At 53.2% G+C, this 24,882-nt stretch overlaps 1 protein-coding gene across 1 annotated transcript; it reads right to left on the bottom strand.

Annotated features, from left to right (window-relative positions):
- Window positions 1-623: 623 nt before the first annotated feature.
- On the bottom strand, window positions 624-24,168 carry FGD2 (FYVE, RhoGEF and PH domain containing 2). Its single transcript, XM_030796963.1, has 16 exons — window positions 23,929-24,168; window positions 20,760-20,991; window positions 18,786-18,863; window positions 18,008-18,156; window positions 15,833-15,989; window positions 15,498-15,636; window positions 14,893-14,951; window positions 14,559-14,705; window positions 13,737-13,829; window positions 8,929-9,008; window positions 8,810-8,840; window positions 7,970-8,062; window positions 7,205-7,336; window positions 3,724-3,870; window positions 2,120-2,266; window positions 624-1,747 (listed from the first exon to the last, which is right to left on the bottom strand). The coding sequence occupies exons 1-16, from the start codon at window positions 23,994-23,996 to the stop codon at window positions 1,532-1,534; spliced, it is 1,968 nt and encodes a 655-aa protein (XP_030652823.1). The 5' UTR covers window positions 23,997-24,168; the 3' UTR covers window positions 624-1,531.
- Between the last annotated feature and the right edge of the window lie 714 nt (window positions 24,169-24,882).

Here is a 24,882-nt window from a genome sequence, read left to right as displayed (position 1 = left end):
CCACTGCACTCCAGCCTGGGTGACGGAGCAAAACCCTGTCTCAAATAAACAAACACCCTACAGGAGGGAAGTGGCCTCAGGTTGGAAGCAGGCAAGCTGCTGGGCCTGTGATGGGACAAAAACCTATGACTCATCCATGCTTCCTCCTTTCAGGGCAGAGACCAGCAATGGCTGGACCTGCTGAGAGCAGCTGAGGGTGTTCTGGCCACTGCTGGGGCCACTCCATGTGGCCTGCTGACCACTGCCACCCCCTGGTGGTCTCTTATGAAAAAGCATCCTCACCCACCAGCGAGGTGGGGATGAGGGGACAGGGATGCTCCTCCCGTCCCCCTTCCTCCCACCATTCACCTTTCTCTCTTGTCTTCCCAGCTTTCTTCACTCTCTTTCCCTCTCTTTTCCTTCTCCTCACTCTCCTCCCCTCTCTGCTTGTCTTATTGTTCTGCTCCATGATGGAAAGAGCTTTGACCTTAGTTCACTGGGTTAAAACCTGGCTCTGGCATGTATGAGCTACATGACCAATTGAGCCAATTACTAAACCTCTCTGAGTCGGTGTCTTCATCTGGAAATGGGGATAACTCTGGATGGTAAAATGACATAATCCACATAAAACATCTTGCACAGAGCCTGGCCCAATAGATGTTTATTATTATTATTATTACCACTATCATGACTGGCACTTGACAGAGGCTCAACCATTGGTTGCGGTAGTTTGCTCTCTTTATTCTTCACCCCAGCTAACCCAGGCTATATATTAGACTCCAGTGGGTACTCTTAAAAAATATGCATGCGCCAGGTATGGTGGCTCACGCCTGTAATCCCAGCGCTTTGGGAGGTGGAGGTGGGAGCATCGCTTGAGGCCAGGAGTTTGAGACCAGCCTGAGTAACATGGTGAAATCCCATCTCTACAAAAAATAAAAAAATTAGCTTGGCACAGTGGCACACACCTATAGTCCCAGCTACTTGGGAGGCTGAGGTGGAAGGATCGCTGGAGCCCGGGAGATCGAGGCTGTAGTGAAGCATGTTTGTGCACTCCAGCCTGGGCAACACAGTAAGACTCTGTCTCAGGAAAAAAAAAAATAGACCCCCTGCCTCCCCCATCTCCGACCAATTAAATCATTGGTGGTACTTCAGTACAGGCATTGTGTTTTACATTTTTAAAATTAATTTACTATATGTTTTTCACCGTACTCTTTAAAAGCTCCCCAGGAGATACAAATGAAAAACCACACTACGGTGACCACCAGTCCGGGGTTACCTGGGGCTTTCCCAGTTTTAGCCCTGGAAGTCTCATGGCCCAGGAGCCCCCTCCCTGCAAGGCAAACTGAGACACTTGGTTGTCCCCTTTCTAGAAAGGAATGGACCCATATTTTCTGAATCCCAGATCGGGACACGTGGCCTGGGCGCAGATGGCTGAATCAGTTCTGTGAAAGCACCGCTTGGGGCAGTGGGTCACGGAGGCCAAAGGGTCAGTCTGTGGCAGGAGCTGGGTTCAGGGTGGGGAGAGGTGGGCAGGAGAGTGGCTGGCAGTGGCTCAGTCAGACAGGTCCCCGTCGTTGGGCCAGCTGGGGCTCCAGCCACTGGCTGCCCGCTCCATGGCCTTCACCCAGCGGCCCTTCAGCTCCTCCGTCTCAGCCTTGAAGGTGTACAGCTGGCCTGACTGCTGTAGCTGGAAGACCCGAGGATCCCCCTGGGGCCCAACGGTCACCTGGTAGCCCAGCAGGGGGATGGAGGTGTGAGCCCTCATGTCCTGGAGGGAGGAGAGAGCAGTGGGCCACTGTCCCCTGTCAGTCCTACTGCCCCAGATAGCCATCATGAAGGCAACAGCCACGCATGCGCAGCTCACACCCCAAACCCCCATGGGTTAGGGGTGGGCTGGTGAAGGCCATCGAGGAAGAGGAGAGAAGAACTGGCTGCCTCTGAGGGCAAAGCAGTGGTGACCTAGAGTCAGGGCCCAATTCTGAAACCTACTAACCTTGAGATTCCAGGATACCACATCCTCTTTGGGCCTCAGTTTCCCTATCTGACATATGGAGCTAGCAATACTCACCCCTGACCCCCTTCACACACACGCTGTGGGAAGGCCAGGCCCTGATCGGGGGCGGGCAGGTGATGGCCTTACCTGAGGGGCAGCGTAGACGTAGAGCACGAGGGGGTCATCCCGAGGGATCACACACCAGCCCCGGGGGCCGCTCTTGCCCCACTTGTCCCCAATGAGCTGCAGGAAGCTGCACATCAGGCTCTGGTCAGGCATGGCCGAGGACCCTTTCTAAAACCAGAAAGAGGGACTGTCAGGGAGCAGAGCAGCCGCAAGTGCCAGATGTTGGTCTGGGGGCTTGACAATCCCTATCTCCAATCCTTACAGCAGTACTGAATGGAGGGGTCCTTGGTCCTTGAGGCTCAGAGAGGTCCCATCAAGTGTCTGTGGTCACACAGCTAGCCGGCCAGTGGCAGAGCTGCGGTCAAACCCCAGCCTGCCTGAACCTGTCACATGTGTGCCCACAAGGGGCAGGTGCTGGGAGGGTGCCTGGAGTTGCTCCAGGAAACAGAATTGGGCCTTGAGAAGGGGCTGAGCATCTCCAGGAGCAGGCTGTGTTGCCTAGTGGTCAGGGGGGTCCTGGGCCTGGAAGGATGGGGAGGATTGGAAAGGGGGCAGACACCCATGGAGAAAGACCAACTTTTTTTTTTTTTTCCAGACGGAGTTTCTCTCTTGTTGCTCAGGCTGCAGTGCAATGGTGCAATCTCGACCCATTGCATCATTGCAACCTCCACCTCCCGGGTTCAAGAGATTCTCCTGCCTCAGCCTCCCCAGTAGCTGAGATTACAGGCATGGGCCACCATGCCTGGCTGATTTTTTTTTTTTTTAATTTTTAGTAGAGACAGGGCTTCACCATGTTGGCCAGGCTGGTCTCAAACTCCTGACCTCAGGTGATCCGTCCACCACGGCCTCCCAAAGTGCTGGGATTACAGGCGTGAGCCACCGCCTGGCAAAGGCTGGGACCTTCTCCCACCTCCCAGGGACAGTGGGATGTCAACCTGGCCTTCATGAGGGAGGGGCAGTGGACGGTGGCACCGATGCTGGGCTGGTTGACATTGTATTTGTGGTGCCTGGCTGGGCACAGTTGTACCCCCACAGGGGAGCACCTGTGGTGGCAAGTGTGGCTCAGTGAGGCCCCCAGGACAACAGAAAGAACATCTGTGGCTGAGGTCAGAGAGCTGGCTTCTAACTTGCTGTGTGATCTTGGGCAAACCATTCCTCCAGCCCTGGGTCTCCACGGGATAAGACCGACTGGCCCCTGGAGTCCCTTCCGGTTAGAATGGAGTCTCCAATCTGTCCAACCTGGAGCCTCAGTGTCCCCATCTGTAAAATGGAATCAGTGACACCAGCTCTTGTCTCCCTGGGACTGTTGGGGCAGGACATGGGGACGTGAACAGGAGCTGTCCAGAGGGGCCGTACTATTGGATGGGGACATAGAGGAAGTGCAGAAGAATGTGGACTACAGCCTGCAGCCAAAAGGTGCCTCCATTTGGTGACAGGCTCCGCACCGCCTGGGCTGTGGGGAGACGCCTGGTGTCTGCGGGCAGAGAGAGGAGGAGGGAGGGGGGGAGGGTGTGACCACGGCTGGCTTGTTCCTCAGCATTGGACAGTGTCAGCCCAGCGTGGTTGCCGGGCACACATTCCCTGAACAGAGGATGGATGGTGAGCGCGGGGACAGTGGCCCTCACCTCCAGGATGCCCCGCCTCTTGTCCTCCTTGGCCTTGGGCAGCACATTTCCGGTGAGGAATGTGTAGCAGTGGAGGCAGACTCGGTTGGGCCTGTTGTCGTCGTATTTCAGCTCGGCCCGGTAGTCGGAGCACCTGGCACATACCACCTGAGGAGGACACACAGGGGGGCGTGGGGCTGAGACCAGGCACCGGAGGGCTGGGCTCCTGCCTTGGTGGGCAGGTGGGGGCATGAGAGCAACCAGGGACTGGGGGAGGAAAAGAAAGCTTCGAGGGAGGAATAGAGGCAGAGCGGGGACGCTCCCCAGTGCTGGTGAGGCCCAACTGCCTGGAGGCTGCGGTGCATGGGGGAGCTCAGGCTCGGGGCTCTTAGGCTGAGGGTTCAAGACCCGGCCCCCACCGCGAGGGCTGTAACTTCTCTCCCCTCCAGGTTCCCTCTGAGTGAGGGCAGCCGTGAACCCAAGGGGCTTGCCCCAGACAGGCCGCTGGCGTCTGATTCACTTTTCCCAGTGCTATCCTCTCTGCCATCTCACCTGACTCTCCCAAAGACCCCACCAGGCAAGCAGGGCCCAGCTTTTGTCCTCTCCTGACCCTGAGAGCCACACTGTTACCTGGCAGACAGGCCCTCCACAAACAGGGTGTGTCTTTCAAGTCCCACAATTTAGCTTTAAGATTCAGGCAGACTTTGTATTCTGCACCATCATGGAGTCAAGGGTGTTTTCATCTAAAAATGATAGGCTGGTTGTTTTTACATGGGTACTCTGTAGAGCGGGGCCCACTCTCAGCTCACCGCGAAGACATCCCCAAAAGGCTGACATGGATCATGCCGGGAGACCGGGCAAAAGGGGCCTGGGAAGACTCAGAGAGGAACACTGGGTGCCGCAAGGCGTGACTGAGAGAAAGACTTGGCGTTAAGGGGAGCCCAGATGTGGGCGTGGAGATGGAGGGCAGGAGAAAGGGGCAGAGGGAGTGTAGTTCATCAGGCGGCACCAGCCCTCAGGGAGCTCCTCTGTGTGCCCAGCACAGAGTGTGGCCTGGCAGGGACCTGGAGAAGAAGGCCTGGCCCTGCCCCACCCTCACAAGGATTCCCGTCTGGCAGGCAGGGGAGACAGAAACTGGCACCCGAACCACCGAGAGGATGACTCACTGGCTCAGCAGGCACGAAGATCTGCACGGGCACGGGAAACCCACGGTCAGGGCGCAGCCCCACATGGGGGCTTCGGCTACCTTAGGAGCATTTTATTTTTTTATTGGGAGATTTCAATGTTTAAATATAATTAGTAAATATTTTTTCCTCTACCAACATTTAATTTTGAAAAATTTCAAACCGACAAATTGAACGAATAATACAATGATACCACCCACTAGATTCACTAATTATTAACATTTGTGCCACATTTGCTCTCTGTCTCTCTCTATATGTATGTATTTTATTTTTTTCTGAACCATTTGAGGATAAATTACAGTCGTCATGACACCTCACCCTTAAATATGTAGCTGGTGTCTCCTAAGAACAAGGGCGTCCTTCTACCTATCCACGGTGGCATGGTCACACTCAGGAAATTTACTGATGCAATAGTATTATTTTTAATTTTGGGGATGGAGTTTTGCTCTTGTCACCCGGGCTGGAGTACAGTGGTGCGATCTGGGCTCACAGCAACCTCCACCTCCTGGGTTCAAGCGATTCTCCTGCCTCAGCCTCCCGAGTAGCTGGGATTACAGGTGTGCACCACCACCACACCCGGCTAATTTTTGTATTTTTAGTAGAGACGGGGTTTCACCATGTTGGCCAGGCTGTTCTCAAACTCCTGGCCTCAGATGATCCGCTCACCTCGGCCTCCCAAAGTGCTACAGGTGTACCAAGGATTACAGGTGTGAGCCACTGCAACCAGCCAATACAATATTACTATCTAGATATGCTGCATCATCAAATTTCTCCCAATGTTCCCAAGAGCAACCTTGATAGCTTTATTTTACCCCAGAAAGAATCCAAGCAAGGATCATACATTTAATTTAGTTGTCAGAATATTTTCTATCTTAAGCTGGAAGGCAGCTACATGGGTGTTGTTATTCTTTGTGCCTCTTTGTATTTCACTATTTTAAGTAATTTTTAAAGAACTACTTTCAGTCACAAGCGTGAATCAATTCAACTCTTATTTACAGATGTGAATCACCAGGAACAGTAGCCAATCCCCATATCCTTTCTACCTGGCTTTGGGATGTAACTCATCACTGACATCAGAAGGCAGGTGTGTTCCCAGGTCCTAGAAACTGACTCTGTCCTGATTTCAGTTGAACACATTTTGGGGACACCTCCCTGACTGGCCCCAACCTGTCCAGCTAGACTCCTCCAGTCCTCTGGAGGTCATCAAAGACTGAGGTTGCAAAGGGCTTCTCTGTTTGCAGAGTAAACAGAGGGGGTTGTGATGTCAACAGAGAACAGCTCAAGTACAGCAGGTGCTTAAAAAGCAAAGCGAGATCTGCCTCAGATAACTGGGCCTGGGTTGATAAGAGGAGGAACTGGAGTGGACGCAGTTCCCTCCTCAGGAAGCTGGTAGCTCACCTGCACTGGATGTGCTGCCTGAGCTATGGAGGAGGGGGAAAGAAAAAGAGAAGGAGAGGGAAGGGAAAGAATGTTTTTTGGTCGAATCCTCACTGCCACACTGGAGGTAGGTTTCGTGATCCCCATGGTGGAATTAAGGAAACTGAGGCCTGAACCAGTAGGCAGAGTTAGCAACAGAATCCATCAGGTGCCAGGGTGCTGAGGGCTTGCAGAGAAGAGAGGACAGTTAGCCGGAGCAGGTAGAGAAGAGAGGATGACAGGGGTGGGTGAGTGCAGAGTGGGCATGGGCCTGGTGAGGTCCATGCCTCAGGTGGGGCAAGGCCTGAGGGGTACAGGGCTGGATGCCCCTCCCCTGGAACTGGGGACCATTTCCTAGCTCTGGGTCTCAGGGTTGTGGAAAATGATGATAAGGACGCAGGTAAATTCATAGGATCAGCTTCAGGGGTGCCTTCAGTAAGTAATTTAACCTCAATGGGTCTCATTTTCCCATCTAAAAAATGGGAAATAGCAGCCCCCTGAGGTGTGCTGTGAGAGCCAGATGAGGTAATAACACACGCACCTGGCTCAGAGCTAGTGCCCAATGCCACTGGGCTGCATTGGTTGAAGCCAGCAGATTTGGCCAGGATGGGAACAGCAGGACCTGAGCTGGGAGGGTAGAGGCCCAGGTAGGGCAGGTAGAGGCCTAAATGGGACAGGTAGAGGCCTGGGTGACACAGGTGGAAGCCAAGGTGGGACAGGTGGAGACAGATGGAGGCCGAGGTGGGGCAGGTGGAGGCCGAGGTGGGACAGGCGGAGGCCTAGGTAGGAAAGGTAGAGGCCTGGGTGACACAGGTGGAGGCCTCGGTGGGACAGATGTAGGTGACACAGGTGGAGGCCTGGGTGGGGCAGGTGGAGGCAGTGGTACTGGCAGGAGTACTCACATAGCCACAGGCCCGGCAGTGGTGGCGACGGCGCGTCAGGGCGTTGAAGGGCTCCTGGCAGCGCATGCACATGGTCACCATCTTGTCCCGGACCCACTGCGGTGCTCGGAGGCCCAGCTCCTCAGACTGCAGCTGTGGGTTAAGGGGAGTTGGGCAGAAATGGGGCCTTGGTGACCCTCTTCCGCCCATCCTCCCAGGGCCTGGCGCCCTGTGCCCACCTGCTCTGGCAGGGATTCTGTGTGTTGGGCTTCCCTGGGGCTTCTACAGGAAGCTGACTGACCTGATGGAGACCTTATGATAGGTTAGTTACCATTATTCCTATTGTATAAGTGAGAAAACTGAGGCCCAGAGAGGTCAAATGACTCAGCAGTCACCCAGCAAGCCAGAGTTCAGCTCAAATCTGAACTCAAACCACAGATATCCTCCCCAGCCCCCACCCCACTCGCCTTCCATCTTCCCTGAGACTTTAGATTTCTCAGATACTCTCAGACCCAAAGTCCTACTGGCCCTGCAGCTGGAGCTGCAGAGACGTGAAACCCTTCCCCAAGACAGCTGTGCAGACAGGCTCTCAAAGGAAGCTTTGCTAAAGGGGAATGCTCAGGCACTGAGTCAGGGGATGCACTGGGAGGGCTTCCCCTGGTCCCTTCAGTCTCTCCTGGCAGATGACACTCCCTCTCCCTCCGAGCTGGTATAGGCAGAACAGAGAGGGAACAAGCTCTGTTTGGGTTGGTGGCTCCAGCAAGGGATGAAAAAGGCTTCATTTACCTCCTGCTCCTGGGTGTCTCCCTCAGGCCCCTGGGCCGCAGCCTTGAAGGTTTCATTCCGCTTCTCGATTTGGTCAATGGCTGCTTGGAAGGCCTGGGGTGCAGGGAGGGGGAGGGTCAGGGCTTGAGGTGTGGAAGGGAGGGGTTGCTCCTCTGTCCATCCTTCCGCGCATGCAACAGACAGGGCTGAAAGCCCACTGGGTACCAGGCGCTGGATTCTACACACACGCGGGCTGCCTTATCGAAGGAGAAACTACCAGCCCCAGGTTACAGTTGTAAAAACTGAGGCTCAGAGAGGGTAAGTGACTGGCCCTGGACTGCCCAGCTAGGCAATGAGAAGCAGCAAGATAGGAACCCAGATCGGTCTCCAAACTACCACGGAGCAGCTCCTGAGGAAGAGCAGGGAGCAGCTGGGCACACGCAGGTGTGGGAGCGTGCACACACACACATGCACGCACACACACGCACGCACACACACAGACACATACACACAAGCACGTACATACACATGCATACACGCAAACACACGCACATACACACAAACACATGCACACACATGCATGCACACAAACACACATATACACACATACATGTACACACACATGCATGCACACAAACACACAGACACAGATATGCACACACAGATGCACACACATGCATACACACATGCACACACACACACACACACATGCATACACATACCACTCCCTCCCCTTCAGCCCAAATAGGCTAGGGAGAATCCCAGGAGCTTCATCAAGATAGCCCATTACCGTGAAAGAAAAAAAAAAAAAGAAAGAAAGAAAGGAAAAAGACTCCCGGAAGCCTCGGAGCGTTCCCCTACCTGCATCCAGGAAATCATTTCCTCCTGCGACCTGCTCGGAAAGTGAACGCAGGTGTTGAGGAGATCAGCCCCTCCCAGTTTTCCCGCCTGGCCCTGGGCCGCCACCCCAGCTCCTTTACCGGGCTTGCAGCTCCAGGGTGCGCTGCTTCCCAGACACCAGGAAGGAGTGGGGGAACTCAGCATCCATCAGCTCCCGCACCTGCCAAGAGGAGGGAGGCAACCAGTTCAGACTCGTCATAGCCCGGGTCCCAGGCACAGCACTGCGGAGGGGACGGACGTGGATTGTGCCCAAGGGACAATTCAAATTTGAGAGACAGGGATGCAGAGCTTGTTCGCCACCTCTCTAATCCTGTTGAGCCAAGCAAATGCCCCTGCAACTGGGCCTCGCTCCAAGCAAATGGACCTATGGCTCCTGGAATTTTAGCAGCAGCTAAGTTGACCCAGTGTGACGTGGAGATGACAATTTTTGACAATGGATTCAACAAAAAAGGAAATTAGATTTCAAAACTGGATAAGTATATGAGGTTCATTATACCATTTTCTTGGCTTTAAAATTTTCATAATAAAACATTAAAGAAAATACCCTTGGCCGGGTGCAGTGGCTCACGCCTATAATCCCAGCATTTTGGGAGGTCAAGGCGGGTGGATCACTAGAGGCCAGGAGTTTGAGAACAGCCTGGGCAATATGGTGAAACCCATCTCTTCTAAAAATACAAAAAGTAGCTGGACATGGTGGTACATGCCTGTCATCCCAACTACTCGGGAGGCTGAGGCACAATAATCTCCTGAACCTAGGAGGTGGAGCTTGCAGTGAGCTGAGATTGTGCCACTGCACTCCAGCCTGGGTGACAGAAGGAGACCCTGTCTCAAAAAAAAAAAAAAAAAAAAGAAAAGAAGAAGAAAATAATCTTCACAGCAATCTTGGGAAGCAGATACTATCATCCTCATTTAGGATATGAGGAAATGGATGCTCAGAGAGGGCAAGAGAGCTGCCTGAGGTCACACAGCACCTAAGGGGCAAAAGAAGGATTCCACCCCAGGTTTTCAGCCCCCAAGGGTAAGATGGAAGAACATCTATTTCCATCCTACCCCCAGAGTCCTGTAAGCACACTTCCTTCAGACGGTGTGGAGAGAGATTTGCAAAGAGAACCGAAGACACAGGCCGAGAGCACAAGAGCCTCTGTGTGGGGGAACTTTGCTGCCATTAAATTCCTCGAACACTTGAGCTCCTCTGCTGCTTCCCATGTGGTAGTCAGGCCTTTGCACACTTCCAGGGCAGCTCACCATAACCCAGACAGCACTGAGTACAAGCACATCTTTCTTCAGGTTAGGCCTAGTCTGTAGCCTCACTCCCCAGTCTTTGCCTTAGAAGGGGCTGATGTGATTTGGATTCGATGCCCTTGGCAATGGGGAGGCGGTCATGTGGAAAGAGGTATTTGAGAAAGAGCCAAATATCTCTTTGTGTGCAAAGGATGACAGGCTGGATCTGGGCCAAATGGGACAAACCTGTAGCCCAAAGGCCAGTTAGGAAGCAACATCATAAATGGTCCTGGCCTGCCCAGGTGCACTGGAGAGACAGAAGAAGTTTCTAATTGTGTCAGGGAGAGGGGAAAGGGAAAAGAAGGGAGAAATCCAAGGTTTGCAGTCCAGAAGCGGGAAGAAATATCATGCTTTTGGCAGAAAAAAGGGAACTGGGGGCTCCTGACCTGAGGGTCCAGGCTGCCCCTGGGATGTTCATACAGAGGCTTTCAGCTCCCCAGCAGGTTTCAAGAAGAGTTTCCAGAACTCCGCTAAGCCGAGCCTCAACCACTTTCCCCAGGGCTGGGTCAATTCAGTCCCCTGCTAGACCATACAGTACCTTTGTAGTAATTAGAAAAGGACAGCCTTCCTCAAAACACTTTACTGACATCTGTTGGCAAACTGGCATAATACCTAGATATTGTTGGAACAAGACATTTGACTGCCATCTGCCGGACAATTCTCACTATAAATATACCATCTATGATATTGTATCATAGTCTGCTAATCTGCAGTTGGCTGCAGAAGACGTCCTCTTAGACGAGGTATCCTTGTGCAGTTTACAACCTGCACAACTGTACGTGGAGCCCCTAGGTATATGTGTCCACACCCCTTCCTTCTTCCCAGGCTGGCCCTGTGTGAGATGGCAAAATACTAAGACCAAGTCAGACCTTGGAGAGAATCAGCTGCTGTGAACTAGGCCTCCCTGACCCCTAGGAAGGAGGAGGCCAGGGAGTCATAGGCCAATAGGAACCATCATGATGGTCAAAGGCAAGATTTGCCTCCAAATCTCAGACTCAGAAAATGGTCCCTGCACAGAAGTAGGGTGAGTGGACAGCTCTGCACTTGCCAAGCCCGTGCCTTCCAGGAGAGGGCGCTGTGCGGCTGCTGGAGTATCAGACCTGCTCTAGCCGAGACTAGCAGACTCCAGAAACCCAGCACACACAGGGCCCGTGAGCTCTCAGCACACACCCAAAGCATCTGATGCTCTCAGGCTCGGCTCTCTGTTTTCTCTCTATGACTCTGTTTTGGTTTCTATATTTCTTAGCCTTCCCATTTGTCAATCTCTATTTTCCTATGCCTGGGTCTCTGACAGTACTTTGGCAGGGCTACCCGTCTCCATTTCTCTGTCTGTAGCTCTCTATAAACCTGCCTTTCTCAGCCTCACTCACCAAGGACTCCAGACATACAAGCCTGCACACGCCCTGGTCTATGTGACATTCTGGCCCCTTCAGGATGGAAAGCTAGATGCCAGGGTCGGGGGTGCACTCTTTTTTTTTTTAAATTTTATTATTATTATACTTTAAGTTTTAGGGTGCACTCTTAAAAGACTTCAGTCAGCTCAGGTGTGGGGGTGAGCTGTGAACCCATGTTCCCTCATCAGCCTTCATCATTCCCAGGCTGCACCCCACCCCCAGGCCCTGGATTGCTCCAGATGCCAGGCAACCCCAGTCAGGAGCAGGGGCGGGGCTCTTTTGCCGGGGGCTCTGGAGGGTAGAGCATTGTGGTTCAACTCCTGCCTGCACCTCCCTTCTGGAGCTGAAGGGGGTAGGGGTGATGGTGAATAGGAGAGTGACAAGATGGGCCAGACCGGACCTCTGCTTCTTCCCGTCCCAGCCCTCAGGACACACCAGGACTCAGGAGCCAGCAGAGAGGGGCGGTCAGGAAGCTTCTCTGGCTGTGTCCTCCACGATGCCAGAAATTCCACCATAGGCTTGAACCCTCTGGATTGAAGCCTTAATAAGCGACAGCAGAGCGTGGTGGTCAGATGCAGAAGCGCCAGCCTTCGCTACACCTGCATCTAAATCCTGGCTTGGTCACTCAAACTAGCATTTGCGATATGACCTTCAAGCAAGTTACTTAAGATAGAAAGGTTTTCTAGGGCCTTGGTTTTCTCATGTTTAAAAATGGGATTAACTACAGATACATTCACACACAGGCAGGCTGTACCAGGCTATTCACTGCAGCCTCATTTGCAGCTGCTGACAACTGAAAACGATTTAAGTGTCTCTCAGCAGAAGACTGGTTGAAGAAATTCCGGTGCATCCGCACAGCGGGACGCAATGCAGCTGGGCAGAAGGATGAGGAAGCTCTCAAGTACAGGGACACCTCAGTCTCCAGCATTTGCAGTTAGTTAAAAAAAAAAAGCAAAGTGCGAAAAATGTGTAGAGTATACCACTGCTTCTGGTATAAATGAGGAAACAATCCTATTATATATTATTTGTTTGCTAGGCGAAGACCACCTCTGGAAGGCCTCACAAGAAGCAAGGGTTGCCTTCAGGAAGGGGAACTAGGGGATGGAGTGGGGAGGAGACTTTCATTGTATATATTTTTTATATTGTTTGACTTTAGAATGTATATAATCTGTATTTTTTAAGTACTAAAATTAAAATATTTTTAAAAGATAAAAAACAGGCTGGGTGTGGTGGCTCAAGCCTGTCATCCCAGCACTTTAGGAGGCCAAGGCAGGTGGATCACTTGAGGTCAGGAGTTTGAGACCAGCCTGGGCAACATGGTGAAACCCCATCTCTCCTACCAAAAATACAAAAATTGGCCGGGCGTGGGGGCCCGTGCCTATAGTCCCAGCTACTTGGAAGGCTGAGGCAGGAGAATCACTCGAACCCAGGAGGTGGAGGTTGCAGTGAGCCGAGATTGTGCCATTGCACTCCAGCCTGGGCAACAGAGTGAGACTCCGCCTCAAAAAAAAAAAAAAAAAATTCCAGAAGATTCTAACAGCCGCTGCATCATGGGGCTGTTAGGAGGATCTGATGGTTCCCCCCATGGGGACACCCAGTCAATGGGCTCCGTGATGGACTGCTGGCCCTGCTCATTTGCCGTAATCTCCGGATGAGGTAGATGGGGACACACACAAGCCAGCCGCTGAGGTGACACTGGAGACCTTTCCTACTCAAAACGTGGTCTGTGTTCCCACAGTATCGGCATACACTGCCCAGGATGTGTCTCATTTCATTTAATTCTCACAGTCCTGCAGGTGGCGTCAGTTGTCAGCCCATCTTAACTGGGAGCTGGTCAGAAATGCAGGATCTCAGGCACCCCCCACCCAGACCTCCTGATTCAGAACCTGCATTTTCACGAGATGCCCAGAGGATTCGCGCACACATGAAAGTTTTTGAAGCAGTGGTATAAACAGTAGGGAAAGCAGAGAAAGGCCAAGCTGGCTCATGCACTGCCGCAAAGGGAGGGCCAGACCTGTGGGAAGCTGGGAAGGACAGGGCAGGAGGGCTAGGAGCCCAGAGGGGAGAGCCCCACACTCTTCCATCTCCACGTTTGCCCAGGCCCTGCAAGGGTTTGGTTCTCTGATTGAGAACATGGTGGGCCCCTCCTCTTACTCCCTGTAGTCAGTCCCACCCTTGAGGTGGAGCCCAGTGGTGTTTAGGGGGCCTCTTACCTTCATCCCGGCCACATCGATGCGGGTCCTCACCTGGAACTGGGCACCCACCTGGATCACCCTGGGCACACAGTAGAGCAGCATGTTGTTGAACTGCAGGAGACACAGGCGTGAGTGGCCCATGGCAGAGGCAGGGAGGATGGCTAGGTGGGGTTTCCCTGAGGGTGGGCTGAGCATGGGCTGAGCACCACTGGACCCCCTCCTCTTTGAACACACTCTGGCCAGCCCGCTCGCAGGACATCACAGGTGATGATGTAGGTGATGAGGAAGGGGCTGTCAAGCTCCCAGTTCCCCTAGGATGGTTACTGAAGGGTCACCCTACAAGGGACCATAGCAGACCTCAGAAACCTACAAGGCCTTTCTCAACAGGGGCTCAGGATGACAGGGGTTTACAAGAGGTTACAGCTCTGTCCCCCAGACCTCCAGGCAGGACCACCTTTCCAGATCTCAGGAGATCCCCCAGCTTCTTCCGTGCAAACCCAGGGCAGTTCTTCCTAGTAGCTAACCTTACTCCGTCCTGCTGTGTACTCTCTAGAGCACAGATTAATACCACAGGCTTTGGAGCCAGACTGGGTTCAAACTCTGACTCTGTTGCTTCCTAGGACATGTCTGGGAAACCTGTGGGTTGGAAATCTCTGAGGCTTGGAGGCAGCAGGTGACCTGTCCAAAGTCATCTGGGTGCCAAAGCAGAAAAAGACAGAGAAGTGGTCTCTTCCCTGTCCCCCTGCAGTGCCAGGTAGAGGCCAGGCAGCATGACTCGGGCCAGAGTGGCCCATGGACTTCCCTCCCCAGTGTGGAGAGGAGCTCCCAGCACCCTCCTACCAAGAAAAGGTAGCGCTCCATGGGGTCGTTGCGGCGGAAGGAGATCTTGAGGACCGGGCCCTCACGGAGCAGGGTGTTAGAGGGGTCTACTATGTCGTCCTCGAGGCCCAGGCGCTGGTACACCCCCCACAGGTCCTGCAGCCGCTCCTAGGGGGTTGTGGTGCATCCTCAGCCAAGTCTGGGCAGGGCTCACCTGCTTCTGGAAGGCTTGCCTTGTGGGGACGGGGACTGGGGTGTGAGAGCGAGGGCAGCAGTGGGATAGGTGTCATGGGTGGGACCAGGCTGAGACCTGCAGGGAGGGGGACAGGGCTCCAGGAGAGGGCGGGCTGCTTACCATCTCAGTGATGGCTGCATTGGAGTGCTGGGCAGCTGAGAAGATCATATCCAGGGCTTCTGAAAGGGACAGGGCCAGAGTTTATTCCCTGAGAATCTAGGGCTGGTGGCTGGGGCAGGAGGTCCTTGAAGTTCAACAGAGGGCCCTCAGGACCGGCCATGACAGCTCCCCAGGAGCAGCCCTGCCTGTGCAGCCCAGCCATGGGGTGTCTGAATGGCAGGAGCCCCCCAGGGCTGAAAGACTGGAAGCCACTGAACGTTAGCCATTAGGTGTTTGGCATTGGTGACTCTCACTGCTCCCCAAAACAAGCCAGACCTAGAGGGTATAACGGAAGGAGCATGGGCTTTGGCATCATATAGGCATGGGTTCAAATCCCAGTTCTGCTACTTTCTGGCTGTGTGACCTTGAGCGAGTCACTAAACCTCTCTGGGCCTTAGTGTCCTCATCTGTGAAAAATGGCTAATGGTATGGATAATGTCTATGAAGTGCCAGTGGTTGACGTTGATGACCGATGGTCGTCAAAACCATTTTAGCAGGAGCTCAATAAGTATATGGGAATGGCTTAGGCCTCCCCAGCCCCCTGGGACCCCTGGGGGTGTCCTCACTCTGGGCATCGGCCCGGTCTGGGGCCTGGGCTGGCAGCTTCTGGACGTACTCCTTGAGCAGCAGCTCGTAGCGTGGAATTCTCTGCACTGGTTCCAGCATGTGGTGCTGCAGGGTCAGGCTGCCCGAAGCCTCGCTGCTCTTGGGGAGGGATGGGGGAGCAACACGGACAGGGTGAGAGAAGGGAGGTGGGTCAGGCTGCCCCTGAGGGCAAGAGGAGTAGGCAGGGGCCTATGGAAGCAGCTGAGCCTGAGAGATGCCCTCAATCACTCAAGGCAACCTGAGCCACTGCACGCTGGGAGTGGCAATGCTGACTCCAGCCCTCCCCCAGCCTCACCTGGATGCGAGTGAGAACCTCCTGGAAGAGTGGAGACTTGTCGGTCCAGGTGGCCAGCAGCTCAGCCGCTCGCTCAAAGTTCTTGACATACTCACTGTACATCTTCAGGAAGGGGGCCAGCTTCTGGATCACGTCACCGATGCGGGGGTTAGCTGTCCTGCGGGACGGGCACAGGGATTGCCCTCAGCCTAGAGACCTCCTCTCGACTCTAGGTAGGGCCAGGTGAGGCCAGGCTCTCTGAATCCCCCAAAGCAACCTTTCCACGGCAATTCTGGGTGTGGGCGGGGCACGGGGGTGTCATCCTCACATGCGCCCCTCTACTCCTTAGACCGTGAGCCTCTTGAGGCCAAAGGCTATTCTGGTCCCAGGTTGGCCTCATCCACAAGGCCCAGCACAGTGTTGGGCCCACAGCAGGTGTTCAGTAACTGCTCAGTGCTTCATTATGTAACAATAACGAGGGCCACCTGCCAAGCACTACCCAGGCCAGGATGCATGTCTCATTCCATGTAATTCTCACAACCCTGCAGGTGGGGGCGGCCACTAGCCCATCTTAGAGGGGAGGAAGTGGAGGCTCGGAGGGGTAAGAACTTCTCCAGGATTGGCCAGCCACAGTGGCTTACACCTGTGCTCGCAGCACTCTGCGAGGCCTGAGGCAGGCAGATAGGTTGAGCCCAGGAGTTCAAGACCAGCCTGAGCAGCATGGTGAAACCTCATTCCATGCCCCTCACACTGAAAAAAAAAAAAGTATATATATGTGTGTATATATATGTATATATGTGTGTATATATGTATATATGTGTGTATATATGTATATATGTGTATATATGTATATATGTGTATATATGTATATATGTGTATATATGTATATATGTATATATGTCTATATATGTATATATGTGTATATATGTGTGTGTATATGTATATATGTGTATATATATGTATATGTGTATATGTGTATATATGTATATATGTGTATATATGTATATATGTGTATATGTGTATATATGTGTATATATATGTGTATATATGTGTATACACACACACACACACACACAGAACTTTTCCAGGATCATTCCATGGTAGGGCCTGCTAGAGTAGAGCAGCAAGGAGCCATGGCCTGGGAGTGAGGCTTCCTTAGCCCGACTCCCGGGATGCACAAATCATGCTAGCTGTGTTCCCAGGTAAGTCAATTAGCCTCTTCGTACCCTAATTTTCTCATTGAAAAAAACTGGAATGATGGCAGGCGATCTCGTAGGGTAATTTTTCTTTTCTTTTCTTTTCTTTTCTTTTCTTTTTTTTGTTTTTTTAAGTCAGGGTCTGTCTGTGTCACCCAGGCTGGAGTGCAGTGGCACAATCATGGCTCACTACAGCCTCGACTTTCCGGGCTCCAGCAATCCTCCAACCTCAGCCTCCCGAGTAGCTGGGACTACAGGTGCCTGCTACCACGCCCGGCTAAGTTTCGTATTTTTGGTAGAGATGGGGTTTTACCATGTTGCTCAGAGTGGTCTCAAACTCTTAAGCTCAAGTGATCCACCCGCCTTGGCCTCCCAAAGTGCTGGGATTACAGGCGTGAGCCACCGAACCTGGCTATTATTTTCTTTAAAAAAAAAAAAAAAAAAACCAGTTTATTATAAATGTTTTAAGCAATCAATACATCACTAGGTTTAACAATTACTAACATTGTTCTTTGCCAAAGATCTTAAAGGACATCCTAGACTTCGTGGCAAACTATATAAGGCAAGTAACTTCACTGCTAAATGCTTTAGTGGCCATCTCTGAAAACAAGAGGGTTTCTTGCATAACCATGATGCCGTCATCACACAGCAGGCTGATGTGAAGACCGAGTGAGTTAATAGATGGAAAGCCCAAGGCCAGGCGTGTAGGAAGCCCTCAGTTGGCACTGGCTATTTTCACTGTCCCATAGTCACTTGGTCACTTGGCTTGGCCAGGGCCTGATCCACCCCTTTCCCCAGGAAGCAGTCTGCACACACACAGCCTCTCAGCGCTCATTCACCCAAGCTCCCCACTGTGCGGTCAGACTGAGCCCCGGGCAGGCAGGGCCACACGACAAGGGCCTGGGCCCAGGAGGCTGAACCTAGCGCCCTGGGGGCTCCCCACCTCCACCTGGCCAGGGTTGTGTGGTCTGAGGCCTCAGGGGCTCCTGGTGGACCTCACCAGTCGTCCAGGCGCCGCTGCAGCTCTGGGAGGAAGAACTGAGAATGGAACTGATAGATGGAGGAGATGTTGGAGAAGATGACCCTGACCACATCCTCCGGGAAGGCCTTGCTGCTGCGGGCCGTCCTCAGCAGCTCCTGGAAAAACACCTGTAGCCGCCACCACTGGTCACTCACTGCAGTGACAGGGAGCCACCCACACATCAGCCCGGGGGAACTAGGGTCCCACCCAGCCTACTGCACGCTTCCACCCTCCTGATCTCCCGGCATCCTCACAGCAACCCCGGGAAGAGAAGGCAGGGGAGGTTGTGTTCTGGCCACTTTACAGATGAGCAAGGCAAAGCCTAGAGAGCTGATGAATGCCATAAACAGGCCCAACTTGCAGAGGTCTTGGACTTCATCAGACTAGAGCTCCCTGCGACGATGAATAACCCTCTAGCCTTAGGGCTCCTTAAAAACTATGAAAGATAAGATCGTTGTGAGGTTGTGGGCATTGAGATGACAGATGAGGATACTGTGCAGGCCCACAAGGGCCAGCTGGTGTGTTCTCTGCTATACGGGGGCCAGCCTGGGCACCACGGGCAGAATGGGGAGTGCTGCTAATAAGACCTCCTGATTCTACCCCAACCCCAGCCGTTGAGGTTAAAGGGCTAAGGCTTCCTGGAGTCAAAGCCAGGGGTTCTGACTCAGCTCTCGTGAGCAGGGTGGGAAGGCTGAGAAGGGCTGGGGTGAGGAGACCCAGGGCTGGGGCTCTGGAGGAGGGCGTCCTGGCCACTGGCCTGGTCCAGCAGGTGGAGGCGTGCCACATAGGCCTGCTCCGTCTCCAGCAGCTCCTGGACGATCTTCTTCTCTGGTTCCTGCGGAGGATTGGAGGGGAGAGAAGGAGAAAAAGGGGACAGACAGCTTTGGTCTCCTCTGATGGGGACCTCGGTTCAGTCTCCAAAGTTGCTGCAGTGACGCATACCTCCCGGGATTCATGCCCTCCCACAGTGCATCTGGTCCGGCCCTGGGATGGCTTTCACAGAATGCAGCTGAGTAAGGCTGTGCCAGTTCTCAGCCTTAGCCTTAAGAGGCCTGGAAGCTTCTACCTGTGCTGTCTTGGGAGCTGTGAACCACTACATCAAGGGGTCTGGCAGCTCTGATAGGGAGACCTCATGGACAGGCCATGTGGAGAGGAGAGGCTTGGAGAATACACGGAGAAAGAGCCCAGCCCTGCCAGCATCCCAGCTGAGCCCAGTCTTCCGGCTGTCCCTGCCCAGGTACCAGACTTGCGAGCTGAGCTGTCTTGGGCATTCTAGCCCCAGCCATCCTCTGACTGCAGCTACTTGAGAGATCCTGTTAGGAACTAAACTGTGTCCGCCAACCAAATTCCTGTGTTGAAGCCCTAACCCCCAATGTAAGTGTATTTGGAGATGAGGCCTTGGAGGAGGTAATTGAAGTTAAATGTGATGATAAGAGTAGGGCACTAAACTGGTAAGATTAATGTCAGAAGACGAAGACACGCCAGGGATGACAAAGAAATGGCCATGTAAGGACACACTGAAAAAGTGGCTGTCTTCAAGCCAAGAACAGAGACCTCCGCAGAAACCAAACCTGCTGGCACCTTGAACTTGGCCTTCCAGCCTCCAGCACTGTGAGAAAATAAATGTCTGGTGTTGAAGTCTGGGGCATTTTGTTACGGCAGCCCAAGCAGAATCACACAGACCCCCAAGTGAGGCCAGTAGAAAAACCACCCAGCAGCATCCCAGTCAACTCACAAAATGTGAGAAACAATAAACAGTTACATTCAGCCCCTACATTTTTTTTTTTTTTTTTTTTTTGAGATGGAGTCTCGCTCTGTCACCCAGGCTAGAGAGGAGTGGTGCGATCTTGGCTCACTGCAACCTCCTCCTCCTGGATTCAAGTGATTCTCCTGTCTCAGCCTCCTGAGTAGCTAGGATTACAGGCGCCCACCACCATGCCCGACTAATTTTTGTATTTGTAGTTGAGACAGTGTTTCCCTATGTTGGCCAGGCTGGTCTCGAACTCCTAACCTCAGGTGATCTGCCCACCTCGGCCTCCCAAAGTGCTGGGATTACAGGTGTGAGCTACTGCGCCCAGCCAGCTGCTACATTTTTGAGAGGTTTGTTCAGCAGCGATTGAAAACCAGGACACATTATTATAACCACTATCCCCATTTTACAAATGAGGAAACTGGCACAAAGAGACTCAAGTGACTTGCCCAAGGACACACAGTTAGTAAGAGACGTGCTGGGATGTGACTCCAGGGAATTTGGGTGCACAGTATCTGCATGCCAACCCTTGAACGCTGCAGATGAGAAAACTGCAAGCCACAGAAGAGATCAGACTGGGCTTTCGTCTAAGGGCAGGACAGTTCACACTCAGACCTCTACTTCTAGGTTGAGATTGTTGTCTCCTCCAGTGGGTAAGAAGAGTATCAAGTTCACAAGATGGCGACTGTTCCAAGCTGTGTGGCCTTGAATAAGTTTCTTAAAACTGTCTGTGTTTCAACTTCCTTGTCCAAAAAACTCCTACACAGGGACTCGCGAAGTAATCCAGCACGGTGCATAGCAGGCAGTTAGTGAATCAAAGGCCATTAAGCATGGGGAAATCTAACTCCCAGCTGACCTCTGATCACACAATACCCCCACCTGGGGAACTGCTGGCTCTGGCTAGGGAAGAACGCATAGAGGGGAGGTCAGGGAGAGCTTCCCACCCCAGCACCCCACACCTCTACCCCAGCCCTCAGGCACCTGCGTCCCCAATCCTGAGAGGGTCACAGGCTGGCAAGATTTCCTCCAGGCTCCGCTGGACAGCTTGTTCTTCAGGGAGTTCAGGTACCTCCTGCTGACTGTCCTGGGCTCAGACCCCACGGCCTCCCCGACATTTGTCTCCTCCCATGGTCCTGGGGACTCGGGAGGGCTGCACTCAGGGCGGTGATGCGCGTCCTCTAGCCTGTGGCCTCTGGGTGCTGCTTCTGGGGTCCTGAGGAGAAGAGACAGACCTGAGGGCTTCCTCCCTGGAGAACAGGGAAAACAGCAGCAAGTCCCTGGTGTGGATTTGGGTTGCTTGGTGCAAATCCCCAGTGCAGGGGCCCCTGGGTGCCTGGCTTTCTTTGGAAACATGCTAAGTAAGACTTTCAGTTCTCTCCCAACACATTCTTGGAGGGAACTCAGTCAGGGTGGACTGTATTTTATCTTCTGGGGAACTACATACTTCCTTATTTAAAATGAAGCTACAGTGTCCAGGAATCGTTTCTGTATATAGGGGTTTTTAAGTGGTACCCCCTGGGTTATCCTCACCTTTGGACCTCACCTCTGTTTTCAGTTTCCACATCAGTAACCTATACATCACGGGAAGGTAGGAGCCACAGAACAGTATAAAGTGAGAGCAGGCCTGCAAAAGCTGGGGCTTCTCAATGGGATCAATACCCTCCACATGTCCAGAAGCAGAGACAGCCAGCCCAGCAGCAGATTCTCTGTTCTCCCAGGGATGGGCCTTCGTAGGACACCTTTATTACCCTGTGTACTGGGTTCTGCAAGCCAGTCAAATTCCTTAGATAACAGGGCCCACCCTTGCTGAATATACCCAGCGTTGCCCTCGGTGTGGAAGGGCTCGTGATGACAGCATAGGGCGGGCATCCTTATGAGAAAGACAGGCCAGGAAATGGAAGGCCAAACAAATACGAAATCTCCAAAACTCCACGAGAAAGCTTTTCATTACCCATATTTTGCAGTCAAGGAAACTGAGGTCTTGACAGGATAAGTAACATGCGGCTCGGAAGTGGCAGAGGTGGGATTCAAATCAGGTGACTGCTTCCTGAGCCTTCACCCTAACCTGCCCCTCCCCATTTGAGCAAAGGAGAAACAGGTCCGCAGAGTCAAAGTGACTTGCCCCAAGTGACACATTTGGGTTTGTGGCAGCGAAAGCATTGGGACCTAGTGCTGTGTGGCTACTCCCAGGCTCTCCCACCCCTCCCTGGCACCCCAGTCCCTGGTTTCTCAGCCCATGGGTCTGCAGCTCATGGGCGTAGCTGGTTCTTAGGCTTTCTGTTCTACATTTGGTTTCAGGTTCTGCATTTCTGTTCTAGTGCCCCTGGCCAGCTTCTGTTTCCTCTTTACCCCTCAGTTTCAGATCAGCTGAGGTGCTGGAGACCTCATAAGGAAGCCCAGGCCAAGGCAGTCGGCATGGGTCCCCTCACTCAGTAAGGAGTGGCTCTCGATGCCTGCTGGGACCTAACTCCCGTCTAAGGGCTGCCCGCTCCTGCCAGGGGTGTCGCCTGGGTAGAGCACAGCATGCTGAGGGGCTCCACCCAGGTGTGCCTAGTCCATGTCAAGCATGTTGAGTGAGGTGGTGCCATCCACCCACACCCAAGGGGGTGGTGGGCCAGGAAGGCGGCACCCAAGAGCTGTCTTTGGTGCTGAACAGGACGAGCTTGGCAAAGACCCTGGGAGAGGCAGGGGAGAATCACCCAGCTCAGGAAGTTGAAGACTTCTAGGTCTACATCTATTGCCATCTCCACCCTGAAGCCTACAGGAAACGTTGCCCGCCATGAGTGCCCTCAATACAGCATCCGGGCCAGTCCTAGGACATCTACTGTCTACAACCTTGCATCATGGTTATCGCATGAGCTCAGCATCCAAATACAGAAACTTCTTCATCCTCTACAGTTCCTGTAGGATGCTGTGCTGTGCTGCCCACCTCCCTCCTTCAGGAGTGAGGCCTCCCCACACCATCCCCACCAGCTGCTGGTAGTACTGGGGGCTGACGGGTAATTTATTGGCTGAGTCCCTCTCTGGGAATCACTCTCTGGAAGAGAGAGCTGCCTCACTCAGAGTCTCTTGTCCAGTCCACATGGAGATACAAATACCCAGCCCTCTTCCTCAGCTGGAACAACCAAGAGGCATCCCAGCTCCAGAGCTCCCTGGGACAGGCTGAGGCCTCTGTGGCAGGCGCACTGCAGTTCAGCGTCTCCCCCTGCCCAGCCCTGCTTCCCTCATGCCCACAGCTGTTGTTCGCAAAAGCTCTCCCTGATAAACCACCTGAGGCAAACCTCCATCTGAGTCTATTTCCAGAAAACCCTAACTGGGACAGCCCCTAACACAGTCCTGAGCTTAAGAAATGCCTGCAGAATGGATTGATGCCACACATAACACACAACACACACATACACACACGCACACGCGCACACACACAAACACACATGCTCCCAGGGCTACCAATGACTCCACGCATCTGGCCCAGCCTTTTCCCTCCAGACAGACGCCCCAGCATTGCCCCAGATACTTAACTTAAAGCACTTGGCATCCTCACCCCTCTGTGTCTCCATTTCCCCATCTATAAGATGGGAACAGAAACAGAATCTACCCCTGTTAGGCTGTTCGATGATAAAATTAAGTAAGTAAGGAAATGAACTTAGAGTAGGGAGTGCCCCATCAGTAGGCTGCCCATACATCTTGGTTTGCCTCCTATGGTCCCAGCTTTACCTGTAATGCCTCCCCCACAACCACCACATTTTATTTGGCATTTACTTTCAGTTTCAATTGTGTGCTGAGTGATAAATTATATGGTTATCCTAATCATAGAGAGTGAATGCTTGGTGAGTATCAGCTACTTTTTCTGCGAGGTGCTGGCAGGCACTGGGTGGGGTCCTGTGCCCACACACAGGCTTCGATCTGCCCATGCCTGCTCGTAACCACACCCATCTGGACTCTCCCAACACATACTGGCACTCTCACCCCTGCCTGGCTCCTGGTGTCCCAACGACACTCTCCCATGCTCCAAGGAATCTGTGACCGAGGAACGCGGGGCTGCCCCTGCGGGAGGAGGGTGCGGCGCAGGGCCCAGGGAGAGAGCTGCCAGAAAGGCTGGAGGGTGGCTGCCAGCCCACCATGGTGACCCTCCCACCCCAGCTGCCCATACCTGCTATTCTCAAACACAGTGACCAGGTTGGACACAGATGCCAGCTTCTCCTCACTTGCCCCCTTCATCCTGCCGGTTTCCAAGGTGGATCTCAGCTACCCTCGAAGCAGAGAGAGAGGCCTCCAGCCAGCACGCTCAGCCGCGCTGGCCTGGGACAGATAGGCTAAATCACCCATGAATCTGTTCTGATCTTTCTTGAGGGCTCAGCAGGTCTGCTCTTGGCTTCAGAGTGAAGAAAGAGGAAGTGGTCCCAGAGCCACAGCCCTGCAGGGGAAAGGCCAGTGCTCCTGCAGTGGGAGGAGCCTGCCCGGGCCCCACCTCTCCCTCAGGGGGGCTGACCTTTCACACCTGTAGACCCCCATTCCAGAAGCCACCTAAGAGGTGGCAACAGGGCCCAGAGGTAGCTTCTGGAGCCCAGTCTGGGCTGGTACAGTGGTTTGCACCTGTAATTCCAGTGCTTTGGAAGGCCGAAGCAGGAGGATTGCTTGAGCCCAGGAGTTCAAGACCAACCTCGGCAACATAGTGAGACACTGTCTCTTAAAAAAAAAAAAAAAAAAAAGCCACCTGGAGCCAGACCCTTGGCTGGTTTCTTGGCCTAATGGTTCCAGCCAACCACACTTTCTCCTTCAGAAGGTCCAGTGGCTTTTACTTGGTCTCTTTCTCAGCACCTTCTTTTCTGTATCTGCCCCTGCTCACAGCTGTAAGGAAATAATGTCTTTTTTATTCTTTAGAGACAGTGCAGTGGTGGGATCTCGGCTCACTGCACCCTCTGCCTCCCGGGTTCAAGCGATTCTCCTGCCTCAGCCTCCCGAGTAGCTGGGATTACAGGGCCCGCCACCACGCCCCGCTAATTATTTGTATTTTTAGTAGAGATGGAGTTTCACCATGTTGGTCAGGCTGGTCTTGAACTCCTGGCCTCAGGTGATCCTCCTGCTTCGGCCTCCCAAAATTCTG

Source organism: Nomascus leucogenys, chromosome 17, assembly GCF_006542625.1.
Source record: "Nomascus leucogenys isolate Asia chromosome 17, Asia_NLE_v1, whole genome shotgun sequence".
Lineage (NCBI taxonomy): Eukaryota > Metazoa > Chordata > Mammalia > Primates > Hylobatidae > Nomascus > Nomascus leucogenys.
This window is presented reverse-complemented; position numbering and strand designations above follow the sequence as displayed.